The sequence below is a fragment of the Poecilia latipinna genome, unplaced genomic scaffold (genome assembly GCF_001443285.1).
Source record: "Poecilia latipinna isolate Pla-1442-1.1 unplaced genomic scaffold, P_latipinna-1.0 Scaffold2645, whole genome shotgun sequence".
Taxonomy (NCBI): domain Eukaryota; kingdom Metazoa; phylum Chordata; class Actinopteri; order Cyprinodontiformes; family Poeciliidae; genus Poecilia; species Poecilia latipinna.
The window spans coordinates 25774-46939 of NW_015115261.1; the positions used below are offsets into that span (position 1 = coordinate 25774).

Here is a 21166-nt window from a genome sequence, read left to right on the forward strand (position 1 = left end):
ACAGCATAAATAGTTTTCAAATTTTGATTTAACCATTTTTGCTGTTTTGCTTGCCTTAGTGTGATTTTTTTTTTTCCTTACCCGTTTCTTTAAGAGACATGAATGAATTAAACTCACTTCTATATTTGAACACATTTCCATTGATTTAAGTGGAACAGAATATAAATTTTATTCACAAGATCAAATTAAATCTTTTACTCTATTATCAAAAATGTGGATCTGCTGAAAGGCGCAACTTCAGACACAAGCTGATGCTCTGCTGCCATCTGCTGGTCAGGATGGACCAAAGCATTTCCGGGCTGAGGTTGTCCAATCAACTTCATGAATCTTGTCTGATTGAACGAACCAGTTTGAACCACTGATATAAATTAAAATATTAAAATGCTACAATTCAACAAATAACACAAGCGGGGAATGAATCAAGGAATCATTTTTATATATAGTATAGTAGTTTTAATATCTAAAGCATTTTTTCACTAATTTACTTATTGTGAACTGAATGTAATAAATAATTACATCATGTTTAGATTGATTAGCTTGAATAGATATTTGGATAAATGTTGTTGCGTGTAGTAATAGTATTACAACTGTAATAAATACATTATGTAAATAGTACATTTAGAGTCCTCAACCCAAATTCGAAGTTTGTTGAAGTACACATAGCTATTTCATTTTTTTAAAATTAGTTTAAATAATGAAAAAAATCGCATGGTTTGTCAAAAAGAAAACGTTTAGGTTAACCTGCACATCAAATCACCTACACACCAATCACCTTCTTTAGAGCAGCGTTAGCGCCACCCACTGACTATGACTGGCAGATAAAAATAATTTGATGATTTTCAACACACACTACTATGAAGTTAAATACTTAGGCCTACATATACTTTTTCCTTATACTGAAAGATATAATTTTTGTGATTTGTATTTAATAATTAAAAGTTAAATAATGCATTTAAACTTTAAATTACTTTAGATTTATGTATTTATTTAGCGCAGATAACGTAAGTTTTATTTATATTAATACTTCGATTTTAATGACCTATTCGCTGAATTGTGGTACATTTGGGTTACCATATCCTACAGATATGCATGAATGACAATTAGCTAGTGTTAATTGGACTCACCTGCGGCGGTGCTGCGAGCTATAACCTCTTGCCTCAAAAATGCTGAAGTTTGTAGACTGACCTGGGTCCAACACTGCTGACGCAGCCGCCAACATGTCCACCAAGGACGTCGTGAAGAAGCGTGTCTCCAGGTTTAAAAACAAGGGGAAAGACCTGGCAGTAAGTTATTAGTGGTTTCTCAAATTGGTGAGTTTTGGGGCAACTTAAATAAATAAAACCGTAATCTGTTGTAGAAACTCCGGGAGAAACGGGTGTCTGAGTGCGTGGAGTTGCGCAAAGCTCAGAAGAACGAGAGTTTCCTCAAGAGGAGGAACATTATACTGTCGTCTCTCCCCGACGAGGAGGCCCTCTCGCCTGAACACAATGACACGGTCAGCTGGCTGCACGGAGTCTTAAACTACGTCTTAAACCAGTAGGAGGGTTTCTAACAGCTTTGTTTCTGTAGCTGAGCTTCAGAATCGAGGATATAATCAGAGACGTCAACAGCAACGATCGGGAGGCCCAGACCAGAGGATGTCAGGCAGCCAGGTGGGTGGATTGTGTTCCCACTCCTCGATTAAACATGAACATGGTGACGGGTAAGAATGATCATTGCACCTGCCTCCTCAGTATGAGGTCTTGTTCTCTAAAATCCTATTGGCATTATTTTGTGTGCTCAAGCATAGACCATATAAAAGTTGCAGTACACTGACCCTTGAGGCATGAATTTGGAGATCCCCACTCTAGTTTGTTTCTTGCATGCCAGAGCTTTGGCATGCAAGAAATGAACTTCACTATTGTTGAAGTGATCTTTGGTTCACTTCAACAATAGTGAACCAAAGATCACACAGGCAGCCAAAGCTTTCAGCTTGCTTTGAAAGATAACTGTGGTTCTGGCAGGTGTTGGAAGTACACGGCATTAAATTTGTCTGGAATTGGATAGCTACTGATCATAGAGTGCCTGTGCTATTGATGGTGCCAGGGGTTATTAGACCATGAAGAAATGGAAAGTGGTGTGGTCTGCTGACTCGCATTTTCAACATGTGGTTGACATAATGTATGAGTCCCTTTCCTTAAACACATGGATCCATGATGGACTCTGGGGAAGTCAATATGATGCTGGTAAACTTTGGGTCTTAAAGCCACGTGACTGCATGTATCCTATGCTTGAGCAGTATTGATCATGTACACCAAACTTCCCCTGGCTTCAATCTGAAAATCTCTGGGCTGTGTTGGACTAAGGAGTTGAACTTTGTTTGCTCTTTCATCAGGAAGCTGCTCTCTAAGGGAAATGATCCTCCGCTCAAGGAGATTGTCGACGCTGGTCTGCTGTCACAGTTTGTGTCCTTCTTGTCTATGGATGACGAGCCGACTCTGCAATTCGAAGCAGCGTGGGCTCTCACTAACATCGCCTCTGGAAATTCTTGGCATACCCACCAGGTGTCTACGCCAGCACATGAGGCAACACAAGACTAATAAAATGCTAACTGCTGGTTATGATGGGCCTATGAAACCGCTTCAAAAAATGTTCTTCTACAGGTGGTCCAACATGGTGCTGTACCAGCTCTCATCAACTTGCTGGCCTCACCGATGTTGCATATCAGTGAGCAGGCTGTGTGGGCTTTAGGAAACATTGCAGGTAAGAATCTTTTGCCTTACTTTGACTCCTGAAGGAATTCAGAAAACATGTCCAACTATCTTTACTGTGACACTTTGCAGGTGATGGTCCAGGTTATCGTGACATCCTTATTGAGTGCAAAGTCATCCCTGCCTTGCTGGCTCGCATTTCCCCAGATACACCGGTGAGCCATTCTTAAGCAGGATGATTACAGGAACTTTTTTTGTTGTTGACCTACTTGGACTTGTATGAATCACAATTGATTACATAGGTTTGTAATACTTGGTGAGAGAACCCTACAGGTCTAAACTGTCCATATCCGCAGGTTGGCTACTTGCGGAACCTAACTTGGACCTTGTCCAACTTGTGCCGAAACAAGATGCCATGTCCCCCTTTGTCTGCAGTTCAGCAGGTGTTTAAGAACCAGTCTGGATTGGAATTGGTTTCCATTGTAGAGTCTCTTTAAATGTGGGGGGGAAATTAACAACCTGCATTTTCTGCAGATGCTTCCTTCTCTGATCCAGTTGCTTTATCTCAGTGACAAGAACATCTTGTCTGATGCATGCTGGGCAATTTCTTACCTCTCGGATGGCAGTAATGACCGCATTGATGTAGTTGTGAAGACTGGCATTGTCCCACGGTTGGTGGAGCTCATGAACAGAAAGGAGCTCTTTATTTTGGTAAACTGAAACTTTTTTTTATATACATTAATGTTTGTACTTGCAAGACATGATTCTGCTTTAACCTCAGACTCTTAACTTTGGAAATGTGCTTGACTGCAATCTGTGGTACTCAATTGACTTGTAGACTCCAGCTCTGCGTGCCATCGGGAACATAGTGAGTGGCTCTGACCTGCATACCCAGATGACAATTGATGCTGGTGTTCTCAATGTTTTACCAAAGTTGTTGAGGCATCCAAAACCTACAGTGCAGAAAGAGGCAGCATGGGCTCTGTCAAACATCGCTGCAGGACCTTGCAAGCAAATCCAGCAGCTCATCACTTGCGGATTGCTTCCGCCTCTCGTGGAAGTGCTCAGAAATGTAAGTCTACACAACTATTGCTGTAATGGTTATAAATATTAATTTCAGATTTTTTTACACTTAAAATGGCAACTGGAAGAAAAAAAATTGTTATACCTCCAGATCCGTTTTGTTTTTGTGTAGCAATGCTGACCCCTGCTGGCAAATTACTGATGCTTGGTGAACAACACCTCATATTTAAGCAGAACTCTATATTAAAGCTGTGTAGAAATTAACCATTGTTTAAGTTGGCAACTTTTCTTGTGCCACACAAGAAATTTTTAAAGACTTGGTTTATCCTAACCCTTTTACTAAACAGTAACTTACAAATGGGAATGACTGCTTCTGTAATTTCTCTAAAATTGAACTGAAGGGAGACTTCAAGACTCAGAAGGAAGCAGTTTGGGCAGTGACAAACTTCACCAGTGGAGGCACTGTAGAGCAGGTGGTCAGTTTGGTGCAAAGTGGAGCTCTGGAAGCGATAATCAACCTGCTGCAGGTCAAGGATGCCAAAGTCATCCTGATTATACTGGAAGCAATCAACAACATGTTCATCGTAAGTAGGAACACCTACATTACAGAAGTAACTATTTTTATTTTTAAACTGGCTTAAGAACTTCCACCGGAAACAAATCTTATAATCCACTTTCTAATTGTACTGTAACTTCAGGCTGCAGAGAAACTCGGAGAAACCGAAAAACTTAGTCTGTTAATCGAAGAGCTGGGAGGACTGGAACAGATCGAGATGCTGCAGAACCATGAAAATGGGATAGTGTACCAAGCTGCCCATGACCTCATTGAGAAGTACTTCAATGATGTAAGTCTCTACACATTGAACTGAAAAATTCTGCTAGCCTTTAATGACTAAAAAATTTTTTTTTTTTTTTTTTTTTTTCCAGGGTGATGTTGAGGAAGTCCAGGTTGATTCAACCCAGACTGGATTTGAGTTTAAGGCTCCTGATGTCCAGAAAAAATTTGAATTTTAAATTAGAACTATTTTGCTAATCATAAATAAACTTGTGTACAATATGGATGGTGGTTCTGATTCTGTAAATGCCCATAAGCATGACCTGCTATGACTAGATGACTTAAACACTGAATTGTATCAGCTACAGTAAATGTGCTGTGAACTAAAGTGGTTCAGGGAAACCAGGGTACAGCTGCAGCTTAAAACTGAAATGCATTTCAATAGAGAAACTGTCGAAATGACAAGACTTCTGCTATTGTGGCCAGGTGCAAAACCTGCTAAAAATTAAATGCAAATTTCCAGAAGGCTAATTGGCAGAGAGAAGCAGTGCATTAAAATTGACTTGAAACTTGCATGTTTCCCTTAAGAAATGTAGTGTTTCATAACTTGGGTTGACTTTTCTATTCTAGAAATTTGTAGTCACTCGATTTCCAAAATTTGCTTGATTTGGCAAAGTTTAATGACTGGCTGTGCTCAAGTTTTGTGTAGTCACTGGATGCTTGTGGCAAAATTTACTGGGATTTTAAAAGAAAAATGGCTAAAACGCCTAATTTCAAAAGCACATTTTTACAATTGAGGACATTCAACTTCCCTGCAGGGTAGAAGCGGTCCGATTTATTGGATTTTATTTTTCCCCACCGCTTGCTGCAAACGTTTTAGAATGAAAACAGTCTAAACTACAAACCAAAGGTTATACAGGCAGAAGGAACCTGGAAAAGTTCTACTGGATCACAAGCCGGGGCAAATCCAAGTAGTGCACTCAAAAGGTCAACCTTTTTACAGATGTTTGTCCCGAGTCTAGGACAGAGTAAATTTCACAACCAGAGGATGTTCAAACTCCAACTGTAATCACCTCATTCTGCCACCTATTTAGAAACTGCAGGAATAAGTCAGTGAATCTGTGCAACAAACCTTATTTTATGCCATCACTTAATAAAATCCTTACATTTAAAACGTACCTTTTTTTTTATAAACTTTTATTGCAAAAAATGATTAAGGTTTTTTTCCAACATTGTCCAATGTGGATGTCGGAAAGAATCGCAAATGAATTTAAGATGTACAACTACATTTTTCACAAATTTGATCTGACAGTGTATTATTGTAAAATGATGCATGGTTTAACATTTAATGTAGTTTCTGAAGCACCACTTGGCTCGGTAGAGCAGGGACAACAAATGCAGGCTGCAGCCCTCAAAGGATGTCTGATTCCCAACCCAAAGCAATTTACTGCCTGACGGTTTGGTTAAAATTTTAGGCTTGTATCTACAAGGCACTTCAGAGGTCAGTGACATTTTCTAAAACTACCAGCAAACCCATGCTGGCAGCTTCTAAACATCTTGAGGCTTAAAAATGCTGAATTTTCTGATGCACGTGTAATCTTCCCACCTTTGCAAGCTTCGTTTCAAAAATTTCTTCCAATTGGTATACATAATCCAGTTTATACAAACTTGTCATATTTCTGCTTAAGATCTCATTGAAAGAAGCTTCACCGTTCCTTGAAGAAGCCCCGCTTATCTTGGTCCATTTGAGTTTAACATTTTCTGTGCAAATGTCGATGTGTTTACATCTTCTCATAGGTGAGTTCATGTCCACAGGTGGTGCAGGTTTTCTTGTAGAGGTCCTCCTCTGGGTCCACCACCTCCTCTGGTCCGTACTCGTGCTGGTGGGCGCTGGTTTTTTTGGTCCACGTGCTGCTCCTCACCGCCCTGCGCAGCTCTGACACACACACACACATTTTAACATCACGAGTCGACTCTGCCGGCGAAGGACTTGTGCGTCAAACAGGAAACAACCTCTGACTTTCTTGTTAAAGCGCTTTTGTTTTTGGACCTCTTTGTTCTCCTCCCTCATCTCTCTGGCCTCTTCCAGCGCCTCCTCCGAGCCCCACACCTCCATACATCTTTTTTCTACCTGAAGTACACAATTATTTCAGACATTTATCTCTACATTCCAACACATCTTTCATGTCAAAACATCCAGAGTTGTCTGTTTTTGGCTCCTAAACATGGAATCTATGGAGGACATTTTTACAGCTGTCTGGCTTTAAGTTTTTTTTCATAAAAATGACATACTGGAGTTTGTAATTTGCATGAAAGTAAAAGTTTTAAATTTGCAAAATGTATAGGAGTGCTGTTAAATTAAACAAGTCTTAAATATATCGGTGTGATGACTAGAGTTCGAATTGCTGATCAAAATCACCTCAGAAGATTTCAAGAAAGTTTGGTTGCTTGTAGGCAAAGTATAATGACATGAAGAGCAGTGCAGTGTAAATTAAATGGGGACAATGCATCTCACCTGCAGCAGAAGGTAGAGCTTCATGTCTCCCCAGTGTGGGTTGTGAGGGTTTTTCTTCAGTATGAACCTAAGAGGGGGCTCTCTCTTGTCGAGGTCGACGTCCTTCAGCAGGTAGCGCTGCTTGGCCTCAGTTCTGGAGATCAGCTTGTGCTTCTCCTCGTTGTCTCTGAAGAGAACAAAGACTTTCAGTCATTTTTGAACCATCAACTCTTCAGAGCAGTTGGAGAGATTTTGAGGCACTTGGCTATTAGCGTAATGCAAGTTCAGTAAGTAGGTATTGATTAAATACGCGGTTTCTGCAAACTTCCCCAGCACCAAATGTAAGACTTTTTAAAACCATTATGAATTAAATTTAAGACCTGTATTTCCACAACTTTGTCCTGCCAAAAGCCCATAAAATTGCATTTACCAAAGGAAGACGCAAAAAACAAAAAAGCTAGCAAGCAGGGGTATTAGCACTGAGTTAGCAGTAGCCTAAACAGACTCGAGTCATAACGCAATGACGATGTATTAGTGCGACTCAAACATTTGCCTTACAGAAAAGTCCCTTGAGAAAAATAATGCATATAATATACAAGATGAAGTCCTGTCAAGACAAAATGTAACACCTATGATGTATTGAAGGCTAACTTACTTTTGAAAATTTAAGACATTTTAAGACCTTCATTTTAGACAAGATTACAGATTTTTAGAGGATGCGCAGACACGCCCAAATCTTTACAGATCAGATATAATTTTAATTTAATCATAAATCCAGATGTTTGAGAACATTGATGAAAAGATCGCGAAGATCTAGGAACACATCGGGAAGATGTTGAGAAGTTTAAAGGCAGTCTGATTACAAAATAATATCCCAAACTAGGCTTACTACTGTCCAGTAGACTAAGGCACAACTGAAAACATACACAGACAAAGTCATTCAGCTGAACTGAGCATTAATCAAAGAAGCAGCCCAGAGGTTCATGGTAACTTTGTAGGAGCTGCAGAGATCAGACCTGCATTTGTCGCACACAGACAAGTCGAAGCTGTTGCTGAGGAAAGAGTCCATGAAGGGTTTCTGACAGTCATCACACAGCAGATAGTCTGGTTCAATCACCGGAGCTGAGGACAGAACCACAAGAGATCGAGATGTCAGGGAAACGCGTTTCAACACACGCACTATATAGTCACAGTCTCCACTAAAACACACCTGGCTGATGCACCACCTTCTTAGTTTTCCGCTCTTCCTCGCCGCCCTCTTCCTCCTCGATAAAGAAACCAGCACCAGAGTCGATCGTCTTGGAAACTTTGGCCGAGGTTGCCCCCTCCACGGCGGACAGCGGGCGGCTCGCCAGCCGCGCTTGGCGGAGCATCAACGCCCGCTGACGGTTTCTCTCTATCTTAGCCCGCATGGCGGCAGAAAGCTCCGGTTTGGGGCTCTGGTCTGGCGGGGGAGCGGCAGCACCAGCTTCCTCTGACTCGGACCGGTCCATAATACTCTCATAAAGAGGACTCGGCTTTGTTTCAGCGCTGCATCGGATTGTTGTTATGAAACTGACAGCTGAAGGCTTCCGTTGTTTTTTCTCGTCGTTTTAGTAATTGGCGCAATGCTGCCACCTGTCGGATTGGAGTGAGAAGAGCCAAAAGGAGAGAAAACGGAACATTTCTTTTATTGGCAGTACTCTTGGCATAATCATAGTATGTAAGTAAATAGCTGGAATTACTCAGCTACAAGTTTTGTTTTAGGGGAAAAAATATATTTTTACGAGTAGTTATACTGAACTTGAGTAATATTTTTATGAAGTGTTTGCTACACTTATTTGAGTAAAATTTCTGGATACTCTACTCACTGAGTAACTTTCCAGAATGAAGAAAAACCATTTTTGCAAAAACAAACAAAAAAAAAATTGCAGGAGATACAGAAATGGGTACAGTTTAAATTAAAGTGATTGTTCTTGTTTGTTGTCGCTGTTTTCTATGTGCTTAGCTATTTTGCATCACCTACTGTATTAGTTTGAGTTCAGGGTTTGTTTGTAATTGTAGCTGTGTTATTTGTATAAAAGTTTTAATCTTTAAACTAACATTTTTGGCAATTTTAAGTGCCTTGTTGCTGAAATGTGAAAAACTTGATTGATTTATCTGTCACTCAGTAGTTGAGTAGCCTTCATGTGAAATGCTTTTTTTCTCATACTTCAGTAATTTCTTAGACCGTTATGTTTTACTCTTACTTTAGTAAGAACATCTCTACTGGCTATGTACAACAAAAAATGTTGCCAACTCTGAGTCTCAGTCACGACAAGTCTCTATGAACATCATTGTCTTGTCTTGTTTCTCATTTGGATTTAGGTCTAAACTTTCACTCGGCTGATCTAACACATTAATGTGATTTGACTGAAACCACTGCGTTGTTGCTCTTAGGGGTCATTTTCCTCTTGGAAGGCAAACCTATGACCTCTTCTGACCTGATCTCACTGCTAGTTTTCCATAAAAGCCCAATATAAAGCCTGACATCCACAGCTAATAGCAATGTTTGTCAAATGGAAAAAATAACTCGCACAGTAACGCAGACTCTGTGTCCATGGGAAGACAAGGACACAGCACATGTCCTTAGATGTCACAGAACAGGCATGTGGACAAAAGACGTACAGGTGAGTGCTCTGGCTGTCCTCAGACGTCCAGTTAATCTCTGTCCCATCGCGCTGATTATGGCGGCAAGCCACATATAACTCTGTAAGGAGCTTGTGTCAAAGTAAAGCTCTGCACAAAACTGATAGATGACACTGCAGATCTGACTGGAGACACAAGGAAGCTTAATTTGTGCTCTGTGTATTATCCGTCATAGTAATTATGCTACCAATACAGTCTTAATGGTTTCACAGGTTCCAGCTGTGAATTTTAGACAATTTCACACAATAAACAAAAATAAACAATTGTTGTTTCAGGTTTTTTTTAATTATTATTTATGACATGTTTTACAGATATAAATAATATGTTTTTACAGCAGGATTCAAGTAGTACATAAATAAGATCCCATATTTTCAAACAGATGATCCGTTTTATTCCATTAAAACTGCAGATTTTGGGAATATTTTTAATGCACTTGTTCAGTGAATAGTTTCCAAATCTAAACCAAATATAATAAAAACATGGAAAAAACCCCCCACAAATTATACTGCATATGCAAGCTAGATGAGAACCGGATGTCATGGGTACAACTACATTGATTAAATTAAGCTCATGTACCACAGTTTACATATGAAACACAACTTTATTAATATTGACCTAAAATAAAAAAAATGCATTTTTTTCAAAGTGTGTGAAAATATAAATAATTATTTGGGTAAAATATAAATATAAAATGTGCTATTTTTATTAATTCCTTAAAAGAAAAATACAATTCTGGTGTTAATAGTGAGATATTCAATAATGAAAAAAGCAAGACAAATGCAAGCGCATACCAAAAATCCTTCCCGTGATGCAGTACAGAGAAATGAAAACCCAAGACGTACGTTACTGAAAAAGGTTCTGAGCTCGGTCTCCACTGTGTAGCTTTGAAAACATAGAGAACATTTTAACGTGGGTAAAATAAATCAGTTTGAGATGCTGCAGAAAAATGAACAAAACAAAAAATGGAGATATCTCCTTTTAGAAATACAATTATTTGGTCACTGACTAGCATTTCCTAGACTCAAATCGCCATGGTTACCTGTTTTGTTCGTTTGTTTTTGGCCTATTACTTACCAAAAAAAATTAGTGGAGAGGAGGCCTGTCACAATAATCAATATATAAATTAACCACGTGATAAGTTAAAACAAATTCAATAATTTCCAATTTCACGATTCATCGTTTTTCTTTTTCTACCAAAAACTGGGTGATAAAAGTCTTTAATCTGGAGTTTTGGTCTCAACCAAACCTTTTTTTTTAAAGGATAATTTTGTTTCCTGAGACTGCATAACTAATTTTATTAGTTTCTGTTGTTTTGTTGATTTATTTCTGATATTTAAAATGTCTTCGAGTTCCAATGTTAAATGTTCATTGGAATTTAAAGTTTACATTTCTTTGAGAATGTGTTATTATGCCATTATTATCATTATATTACAAACAAATTGTGTCAAAACAACAATATTATCGTTCATCGCAATAAATAATGGGAAGATTAATCGTCCAGAAACATTAGTTATTGTGACAGGCCTAGACTAGAGATTTGGCAATAATTTCTATCAGAAACAGCAGAAAACAACTTCTCTTGCCTGACGTGGAAACGCTGCTGAACATTCTTTGAATCAAGTGCTTTTGTGTCGTTATGTTCAGTTTCACAGTTGGCACTTCAGAAAACCTCATGAAGACGCCAAACACATCCACTAATCCCAATAAACGAGAAGTAATGCTAATACAGAAAGGGATTATTTTATTGTAGAACATCAACATCGTTTCCATTTATAGAACGTCATTACATGGCTAACGTATTTGCAGTAGTTGCTGATAATGTTTTTAAAAGCTTTTAAACGTCTGCATACATTGAAAAAAAAGAGAAAAGGATGAAAAAGACTAAGATTGTCTACATGTACACATGAACCCAGATTCCAGGCTTTAAGCCGACCGACTGTGGAAACGTTCCCCGACTCAAAGTGCACACGAGAACACTGCTTCCTCTTTTAGATGGCAGTAAGAGTCACGGTCTCACAGAAAATCAGCAACATTTGAGTAAAATTACAGTACGTGCAATCTGTTGTACATCAGAAAATCATGGTGAAAATCAGCATTACCTGCTGGTAAGAAATGTTTTATTTCTTTTTTTTTTTTTAATTCCTAATCTGAAGGAAGGTATTAAACAAGAACGACACAACAGAGGGGGCTAATCTTTTTGTCCGTCACTCAGCGACAGTTTTCGCCCCTCGTTCTGCACCCAGTGCCCATTTGTTTATAGATTAAAACTGTAATTTAAAGAATTTTACTGGGACCACAGTAAAACATTTCAGTCCAGGTTTGGCCAGTCGATGTATCGAGGTTTTCAAGCTTGTTTCAGTCTGATGACAAAAAAACAACATCATTTTGGTTGGGTTTTTTTGTTGTTGTTTTTTTCTTCACAAATAGATGACATGTTTCATAGCTCAGGTTTGATAAATGTTTTATATGTTGAACAAGAGATATCCAAATTTCTTAAGAAAAAAAAAAGACTGAAAACTCCCTTTAATTTAGCTCAAATTAGAAAAATATGACTCCAATACCAACTTCAGCGTCTTTACCCTCCAGCAGTGTGCAATCAGTTTTGTGGTCAAGCTGCCCCCTAACAGAATGCCGCCCTGGGCAGTCAGCACATTAAAAAACAAAACATCGTTGCCACCAAGTGCTTTCCAAACAGTACAATCAGCATATTAACATGTTCCCCTTTTTAAAGCGGTGCACATAAAGGCAGCCAGAACAGAAAATTACATTCATACTTTTTAGCACACATGAGAACCCACTTATGATTAAACTTTTTACATTTTATGAATGGGATGGACATGAAGAGCTGTCTGAAAATCCTGTAAAGTCATTGACAATATTATTTTTTCTATCATATTGCAAAGTAAAATCTGTAGTGTTGCATACCGTTAACATCTCGAAGCCTACGAAGCTGCTATCAAAATTAAAAGTTTACCTTGGCTTCTCTTTTGTTTCGTTCTTTCCACGACGGCTTCCTTGATCTAGAAGCCAAAGCTCCTCAACAACAACATCATCATCATGTCTCTTTGTGTGTCCACGTCAAGTTTAGATTCTGAATCTCCCCACTGAGACGTTCAGTCTTTGTCCTTTGTTCAACAAGAAAAGTTCCTCCCGTCTTCCATTTTCCGTTTCCTCTCCAGTTGTTTTGTTTCAGCGTTTCTCAGACAGTTCTCGCTGTGACGTCTAGTCACATGGTGCAAAGAGAGTCTCCTGATTGGGCGACCTTAGCAGCAGGCCTTCAACTCCTGCTTGATCCGCACCAACAGCTTGTAAGTGTGTGTGTGTGTGTGTGTGTGTGTGTGTGTGTGTACAGTACAGTGTGAGACATAAAACAGGCAGTTTGTTATTGCACTGTTAAAGAGCAAATTTCAACTTTATGTTCTTTTTTTTTCAATTATGATTTCTTTAGACGGTGACTGGGCACATGATGACTTTGTCCTCCAACATGACGCTGACGATCAGGAAGACAAAGTAGAGCAGGAACATGAGGAAGCCCAGAAACTTGCTCATTTTCCACTTACAAGCCGCGATGGAAATTATGACGAAGAGGAGCATGAGGAAGAGGAGGACGATGGCACAGAACAGGCCGTTGCTGCTCACCTCCACGGGCTTGAAGTCGTTGATGATGTTGTAGAAGAGCCACGGGAACGGCAGGCTGGCGGAGGAGGGAAGAAGAGAGGTGGTCAGGTTTTCACAGGTGTCTTATGGAGACGTTATCGGTCAACGTGGGGGGACGTTACCCGACGGTGATGTCAAAGATGTTGGAGCCCACGGAGCTGGACACGGCCATGTCGCCCAGGCCTTTTCGCGCCACAATCACACTGGTGATCAGGTCAGGGATGGATGTTCCTGCTGCTAGGATGGTCAAACCCATGATTTCCTCTGTGATCCAGAAAGTCTCTCCAACCTTAAATGAAGCAACAATTTCAGTTTAATTCCTCAAGGTTTCTGTCTTAGACAGTTTGTACTGGTGATATTTTAAAAACTTTAGAGGACTCAACCAGTAGATGTGTGTGATACGGCATATTTTGTTATTGATCCGATAACAAGTAAATACAGGGTCCAGATCACCAATATCAATACCGAAACTTTTTATTTAAGTTTGACATATTGTCAAACTTCAATTTGTTTGTTTTTCCTTTGAGTTATTTGCTCAAAACCAAGGACAGAATTTGGACAAAGTTTGTACATGTCTGCTAAATACCTTAATATCATATTCATATGGCAAACAAAACAAGAGAAAAACAAAAACAAATGGCAAAAAACAGTAACTTGAGAGCAAATCAAAACAAAATCTTTTTGAGGTAAAGTTGAGAAACTATAAAACTAAAATAAAATACAATTTCAAGAGTTAATCTGAAACTTAAGTATCAAGTATCGCAACATGGTAGAATCGATCCGATACTGATACCCCGGCTTGGTATCGATATTGATATTTTCGGCTCCCACCAGGTGATTTAAATAAACTCTCAATAACAACAAACAGTTCCTCAGATGACTGACAGCTCCTGAAAAGAGAGAATTAATTTTATGAACAGCTTTATTTCAGGTTTAGAAGCTGTTTTAACATTTTAAACCAATAAACCACCTGCATGCGCTCAATAACTGAGACGCTTTTGCAGAATTTTTTGCTTCATTCAGACTCCTCAGCTTCATGCAAGTGTAACAAACCAATACAATACAGAAGTACTGCACTTCTAATATCAATGAAAAACCTTTGCAATGTTTTCAACAGTAAATACTTTCAGAAGACCCAATATTCAGTCCTGTCTTTCTATTTGTGCATCAAAGTTTAGTTTCACAAACTGATCTAGAGGGGTCATTGATTAGGATTAGTTCTCACAGTCCTGACAATTGCACTTATCCAGATTGTAAGAAGTCAGAGTAGAAACTTAATGTGACGTATGTGTGAGATTAATAAAGCCTGATGTTTGTCAGGTACCTGGTGAGCCCACCACACCATCAGGTAGGAGAAGAACGCGATCCAACAGATGGAGCCGATGAACGTGACTGGAAAGAACCTTTCAGACGTCTGGAGAAAAAAACAAAACGTCAACTAAACATCTTCATCAAATTTTCAAGCTTCAGACACGGTAACGGCCTCATTTGAGACACTTTGAATGATTGATGGTGACTAAGACCTGTAGAATATTTGAAAAATAAAAGCTGAAACAAAGCATTTTTTTAACCAATAACCGAATATAAATGATGCAAATGTTGACATATATGTACCATAACCATCATGTGCTTATTTTATGAATGGATGAATGGATTAATTTAAATCGCTACAACAGTAAACATTTGGTCAAACCACCTGAGCATCATCATGTTCAAAATCAGAGCTTGGTCATACAACACTGGAACATGAAAATTAAAATATTCCACTGTTACATGTTTCCGGTTACAACAAAGTCCACTTTTATTGTCTTAATGACAAGATGCTTGAATAATCCTCAAGATAATTGTGTCATCTATTGCACAAGCACAAGCTAGCACCAGGCCTGTCACCATAACGATCATTGTTGAGGTAAACAATGATGTTGTTTTGAGACCATCTTCAAGTAATACATCGATAACAGTTTAATAATACGAGTTTACCTTCTCACAGACCAATAAACTTTAGTTTTGGAAGGAATACTTAGCACTTGACCTGGAAGATATTTCAAATATCCCCCCCAAAAAAACACAACGACCAAAAACAATAAATAAAACGTAAATAAAAAACATTTACAGCCAAAAGCACAAAAAAATGGATTACGATAGCTTCTAGCTGTATCTTTAGATACATTTAGGATTTTTTGGTTTTTATTGTGTTTTTTTTTCTTCTTTGTTTTGTGCAACAATCTCTTCTTCTCTGGTGGTTTTGGACATTTCTCCTGACTCGGTCCAGGCAGATTCGATACTCCATCTCACACCCAGCAGCAGCAGCAGCCACTGAATCCACACCTGATTTCAAAATGTGGAATCTGGACATAACATTTTACCTTTTTTTTAATTGTTCTTCTGTAATTTATTTATCACAAACCCCTGAGCAAATAAGAATTTTGCCAGCAAGCTTAATTTGCATTGAGGATAATGTCAGTACAGTATGTTATAATTTCAAGCAGAACCTTGTTTCCCTCACCTCTCTCCTGACGTCAGGCAGCGTGAGCCACAGGGGGAAGACGATGGGCAGGATGAGCAGGTAGGTGATCCGTTTCCTCGGGGTGTCGGGCCAGGCCAGGCTCAGAGGCTGGTCCTCATCCTCCTCTTCCTCACCCTCCTGAAGACAGGTTAAATATGTGACACTTAATATCGCTGAACAGCAGCGTTTCAGTGCCGTTGAACCTGCAATTGCAAACTATTTTAAGTTGTAGCTTATTAGCAGGAATATGTTGATTTTTTTATTTGCAGGACTTTTGCTTATTTTTTAATCAAGAATGTCGTGAACTGAAGGTTGTGGACAAAAAATCATACCTGATCTCCCCCTGCAACTCCGTTCATGGGCGGCGTGACCTCAACGGCGACCTTTGAACTTTTTGGGAGGTTTTTATCGACTTTCAGGGCAGAAGCAAAACAAAACATGACAAATAATGAGAGTTTGTTGAAAATGCAGAGAAAAGAGAGACCGTTACGTCGTCCTAAATCATTTTTTGCCAGCAATGTGAGTCTGGACAAAGCGATGAGTCAGCTGGTGTATGATTTTGTTGCCGTTCCTCACCTACACCGTTGGCGGTGGGACCTTCGTCTTTACACTTCTGTTTGGCCATTTTGTGGAGGATGGAAGCCTTCTCCCTAAACTGTCCTGCAACAAACCACAGATCTGTGAACGTTAGGACACAGGACAGGTGCAGCGAGTTAGGCAAAATGTCTGTTTTCTCTCCGAGTCGCACCTTCGTTACTGAGGGGGTCGAGTGTGTGTATCATGAGCTGGAAGATGCTGTTCCTCATCAGAGAGTTGTGCAGAGATGCACAGCTGCCTTCCCTCTGCAGCCGGGGTTTGGCCTATGAGATCAAGATGAAACCACAAGACGCAGGACATCACTAAGGTGCATACTTTTATATTATTTATAGAACAGAAAACCAATAACCAATATGTAACTTTGGCACAAATGAATATTTGCTTTAAAACACTTCAGACAAACTCACCGTCAACTTGTTCTCGTTGTCTTCTGATGAATTTGCCTTCAGGATAAAAGGGGGAAAAAATGGATGAATACATTTAAATAATTCATAAATCTAACTCATTAAGTTTACACACTATCTTCAGTTTGAAGACTTCACTTCAGTATATTTTGTGAACTAAGGTCCTGTTATTTACTTCCTCAGTTCGTAACAAGTAAAATATAGATAATTTACGTGATACATGAGACATGAATGCTAAATCATCAGATTTTAGATTCTAATTTTTTATACACCATAAGTGAACTTAGGTGGCAAATAAAATTACCTGAAATAGTTTGTGCAACATTTAAAATCAATTTGATAATTTTAGGGATGAAAGGTTAAACAGCAGGTTATGGATTGAGTTGCATAACTCTGAAGGCTTACAACACAGTTTTTCATTTATTGGTTTGTTTTCTGATGTTGTTGTAACTGAGTTTTACCTTAAAAACACAAAGGGAAAAGAAATCACTGATCAGGAAGCAACAAAAAGTCCAACATTTGCAGCAGAAAAGACTTTAACAAAGCACCAATCAATGTTTGATGGAATAACCCCCCCCCCCGAAGACTTCATCGCCTCTTCACAACTCTAGATAAAAATGGAAGCTGTTGATGATCATAAAAACAAAATGAAAATACCAATGTAACATCATCATGTTTAATTTATTTCATTGCAGATATCGTAGACCCTGCAGACACTTTGTTTACGGATAGTTTCTGCATTTCAGACCTTCAGCACAAACAATAAATAAACTTCAGATGAAGGATGTTAAAGTCAAAATGAATCATGTTACCAGCTTTCATGAAATATTTCAATAGATAAAAAAATGTAAACAAAGTGTCAGTTTAAGGGAAAAAAATGTTTGTAAGTTTTTTTTTTGTGAACTATTGAGAAGGAAATAAAGATAAAATGTAAAAAAGATACAAAGTCATCACAACAATCAAACCTCTTTTTATAATTGCTGACCATCTTTCTGCCCGTTTCTGATGGTATTTTTGGATATTTGTGTTTGGAGACGAGCTGTAGGTGTTGAGGAAGAAAGGCCTCCTTACCGTCACCCTAATCTTTATTTATTGCCACTTGGCATAAAATTTAAAAGAGAGGTTGAAAATATGTTTGTTATGAAAGATTAAAAGCTCATAAAACTGAGTTTGTTTAAGATGGTAGAATATAAATTCAACACTAACTTTAGCCTCCTGGAAAACTTAGACTCTTCATTACTAATAAAAAATGCACATTTTTTAAATGTTATTTGTACAGCAGACAACATATTAACTCCTTGTAGAACCAGATTTTAAAATATTTGTAGTGCCTCTTTTTTGTTGACTCACTATTTGATTTTAAAACGATAGCAACACAAATGTCACAGCTGATCAAAAAACAAAACAAAAACAAACAAATCAAAGACACTGTGGTGGTGAGTTGTAGCCAATAGGCCTGACGGGGCCCGTAGATCAAACGATGCCCAGGGCCGTGCACATGTTTGGGTCGGCCCTGCAAAGCATGAGGCTCAGCGTTGTGAAGGCCTTCACTGATTCTAAATCTGATAATAAATTGGTAAACTGTAACATTGTTTAAAATCAGATCTCCACAGAGAAAGACTGAGCATGTTACTCCCCTTTTTAAATCAAGAAATTTGATTCCTGTGTTTTTAACTTAAGGTGAACAAAATGCTGACATTTTTAAGAAATCTGTGCTACATTTAACATCGAATCCATTCCTGGGAAATATATACAACAAAAACAATACAAAGTTCTATGTTTCTAAAATTATGGAAGTATAATTTGAAAAAAAATTTGATGCATTACCCTCATATTGCACACCCTGTCACCAAGACAGAATACGCAGACCTGGACACATTTAGTGGAAGATTTATGCTAACTGCCCTAAAGCTGACAGTGGAAAAAATATTATTTATTTAACCTGGAAACTCAAACTCTTTTGAAAATAACATTTTGGCTATTTCTGCAAACTGACACAGTCTTTAATAAATAAATAAAAATAAAAATAAATGCTTCATTGATCCACAGCACAAATAAAGCAGGGCTACTTCATTCAAAACAAAGATGCTGTTTTATAATTCCACTAAGACTGACATCCTGGATTCATAATTCAGGAAAAATATATCTCCATTTTTATTATAGATGTACTTATTCAATAACTATTATGGGTTTAAGTCGACGGTTTGTTTAAATGTAGAAGGGAACAAACGTCACATTCATCTCTTCCTGTTCAAAGTACAAATTTATAAAGTTGTGATGTTCCTGTTTGAACATGACAGAATAATTATCCTGCATCATCACATTAATAAAGCGTCTCTTGGTATTTGCTTTTATATGATTTAGAAAACTAACAACAAATGTCAGTTCAGGAAAAATTAATTCAGAAAATTCTTTCAACAGTGAAGAGTTCAACATTTAATGTTGTTTGCTTGTCTCACCAGACTCACTCAAGTTAAATCTCTTAAGATTTTCTCCCACCAAACCAAACATCAAAATCCAATATGGCTGCAATGCTCATAAAAAAGAGACAAGTGCTGTAAAATGCTGGAGCTGCTCCACCGAGCTGCTTCTAGCAGATCTACATCCTACAGTAAAACCGAGATAAAGTTTTGTTTTTTGATGTGTGTTGCAAATGCTAAATTACAAATTGTCTTGTATTTTATCATCCTGATAACTGAGGAGATCACATCTACAAATTCAACAGCTTTTATGCTTTGGTAGGACAACATTCTGATATCCAGAATGTTGTCTGAAACCTTATTTTTGTTAATTGAAGGAGGAATGATAAATAAAATCAGATATCATCAGAAGTAAAATAAATCTGGTGAGATTTACAAAGAGTTGGCATCATACAAATGTGCTGACTGGTTTTCCAAAGATCTACTGTAGCTGCTAATATGCGATGTTAATTAATATAAATAAATAAATAAATAAATAAATAAATAAATAAATAAATCCATTAGCAGAAAGGAGGTACATTTAGTGATAACCATCCTGAAGGCCTCCACAGGCCTTGTGAAACAATTTAATATTGTTTGTCCAGTTGCTCAAACAACATGATAATTATTAATAATAATAACAATAATAATAATAATAATAATAATAATAATAATAATAGTTTATTATGTCTGTCTTTTCTGAATACACAGAGGAGCCAGAATTTCACAAGAATAAGAAGAATAAGGTAGGAGCTAAACTTTAAAGGAGCAATGTGTAGGATTTTTTGACATTTAGTTCATTTTTGGTTTTTTTAAGGCCACACTTCTTTGCATCTAAATACTGGATTTCTTCCCATTTTCCTTCACTAATCAAAGCAAAATACAAACATCCTTCTTGACAAAGCAGCTCAGCTCTGAACAGATGTGATCCTGTTCAGAGAATCACATCTGTTCCCCTCCAAACAGTAAAAGTGCAGGAAATGATCTCAGATTCTGGGCCGGGATGACGGATCGTACTGTCCTGCACCAATAATCCAGTCTCCCTATTTTCAGGACCGAACTGGAACGGCTACTCCACGGCTACAGTGGATTAAATCTGAAGACAGAGCAGCTCCATTAATACTCAGATTTAACACCAGTGGAGAAATTTAGGGGAGTTTTTGACATTGATTATGATAAATTTCATTAGGGTATGAGAGTAAAGGGGGCTGAATAGAAATGCGTGGTTCATTTTCCAGCATTTAAGAAGTAAAAAAAAAAAAAAGTTCAACTCCATTTATCATTTCCTTTCAACTTCACCATCATGTGGGGCTTTGTGTTGGTCCTTCACATAAAGTAACAATCCATCAATGAACATGAAAACTGGTCAATTGGATCAAATTCATAAAGACTATATGTTTAAGGCAAGAACCTATTTACTTCCAGGTAATATCTAAAAGATGTTCAGAGAATTTTCAAGCTTGTTTGTTTAACTAAAAGGAGTTTGTGAGTTTCCGTTTGTGGGGCAGATCTATGGAATAGTTTGGTTGTCGGACGGAAGCAAAGACAAAATATAAAAGTTTTTAAAAAGACAATCATAAAAATGACATTTTTGCTGAGACATACAACAGAGGGTGAGTTGCAGTGAAGTTTCCTCTTTTACTTTTCAGCCACATTAGATTCACAGTTTGGTTTTTATTACAAATCTTTGCTGCAATTGGAAATTTGCAATGCCTTTGTTTATGTTTTTATTCATGAATATGTTTGACATGTCTTGTTAAACGTGCATTTTTTATCCTTCTGTCTTTTAGCTTATCTTTGTAACGATTCAATAAACTCCATGCACCGAGATTAAATTCTATATAAAAATACTAAAACGCAACCTTAAGATTCCAGCATTTGAGGAAAATAAATA

At 37.9% G+C, this 21166-nt stretch overlaps 3 protein-coding genes across 3 annotated transcripts in view; 1 reads left to right on the forward strand and 2 right to left on the reverse strand.

Moving 5' to 3' along the window:
* Window positions 1-1142: 1142 nt before the first annotated feature.
* kpna7 (karyopherin alpha 7 (importin alpha 8)) lies at window positions 1143-4772 on the forward strand. The gene is made up of 12 exons (XM_015020738.1): window positions 1143-1283; window positions 1358-1495; window positions 1570-1652; window positions 2375-2543; window positions 2643-2742; window positions 2823-2905; window positions 3047-3133; window positions 3225-3401; window positions 3529-3762; window positions 4115-4297; window positions 4412-4558; window positions 4641-4772. The coding sequence occupies exons 1-12, from the start codon at window positions 1218-1220 to the stop codon at window positions 4725-4727; spliced, it is 1554 nt and encodes a 517-aa protein (XP_014876224.1). The 5' UTR covers window positions 1143-1217; the 3' UTR covers window positions 4728-4772.
* Window positions 4773-5535: 763 nt separating this feature from the next.
* On the reverse strand, window positions 5536-8581 carry xpa (xeroderma pigmentosum, complementation group A). Its single transcript, XM_015020739.1, has 5 exons — window positions 8193-8581; window positions 7999-8104; window positions 7004-7169; window positions 6502-6619; window positions 5536-6424 (listed from the first exon to the last, which is right to left on the reverse strand). The coding sequence occupies exons 1-5, from the start codon at window positions 8473-8475 to the stop codon at window positions 6270-6272; spliced, it is 828 nt and encodes a 275-aa protein (XP_014876225.1). The 5' UTR covers window positions 8476-8581; the 3' UTR covers window positions 5536-6269.
* A 2790-nt stretch (window positions 8582-11371) lies between these two features.
* Window positions 11372-21166, reverse strand: part of LOC106938625 (solute carrier family 24 member 2) — a 28885-nt gene continuing 19090 nt past the window's right edge. Inside the window, exons 3-10 of the mRNA XM_015020741.1 lie at window positions 16817-16852; window positions 16561-16672; window positions 16389-16472; window positions 16145-16224; window positions 15813-15950; window positions 14631-14720; window positions 13429-13595; window positions 11372-13343 (exon numbers count right to left, since the gene is read on the reverse strand). Coding sequence (XP_014876227.1) covers window positions 13094-13343; window positions 13429-13595; window positions 14631-14720; window positions 15813-15950; window positions 16145-16224; window positions 16389-16472; window positions 16561-16672; window positions 16817-16852 — 957 coding nt within the window. The 3' untranslated portion in view covers window positions 11372-13093. The remainder of the gene's footprint in view (window positions 13344-13428; window positions 13596-14630; window positions 14721-15812; window positions 15951-16144; window positions 16225-16388; window positions 16473-16560; window positions 16673-16816; window positions 16853-21166) is intronic.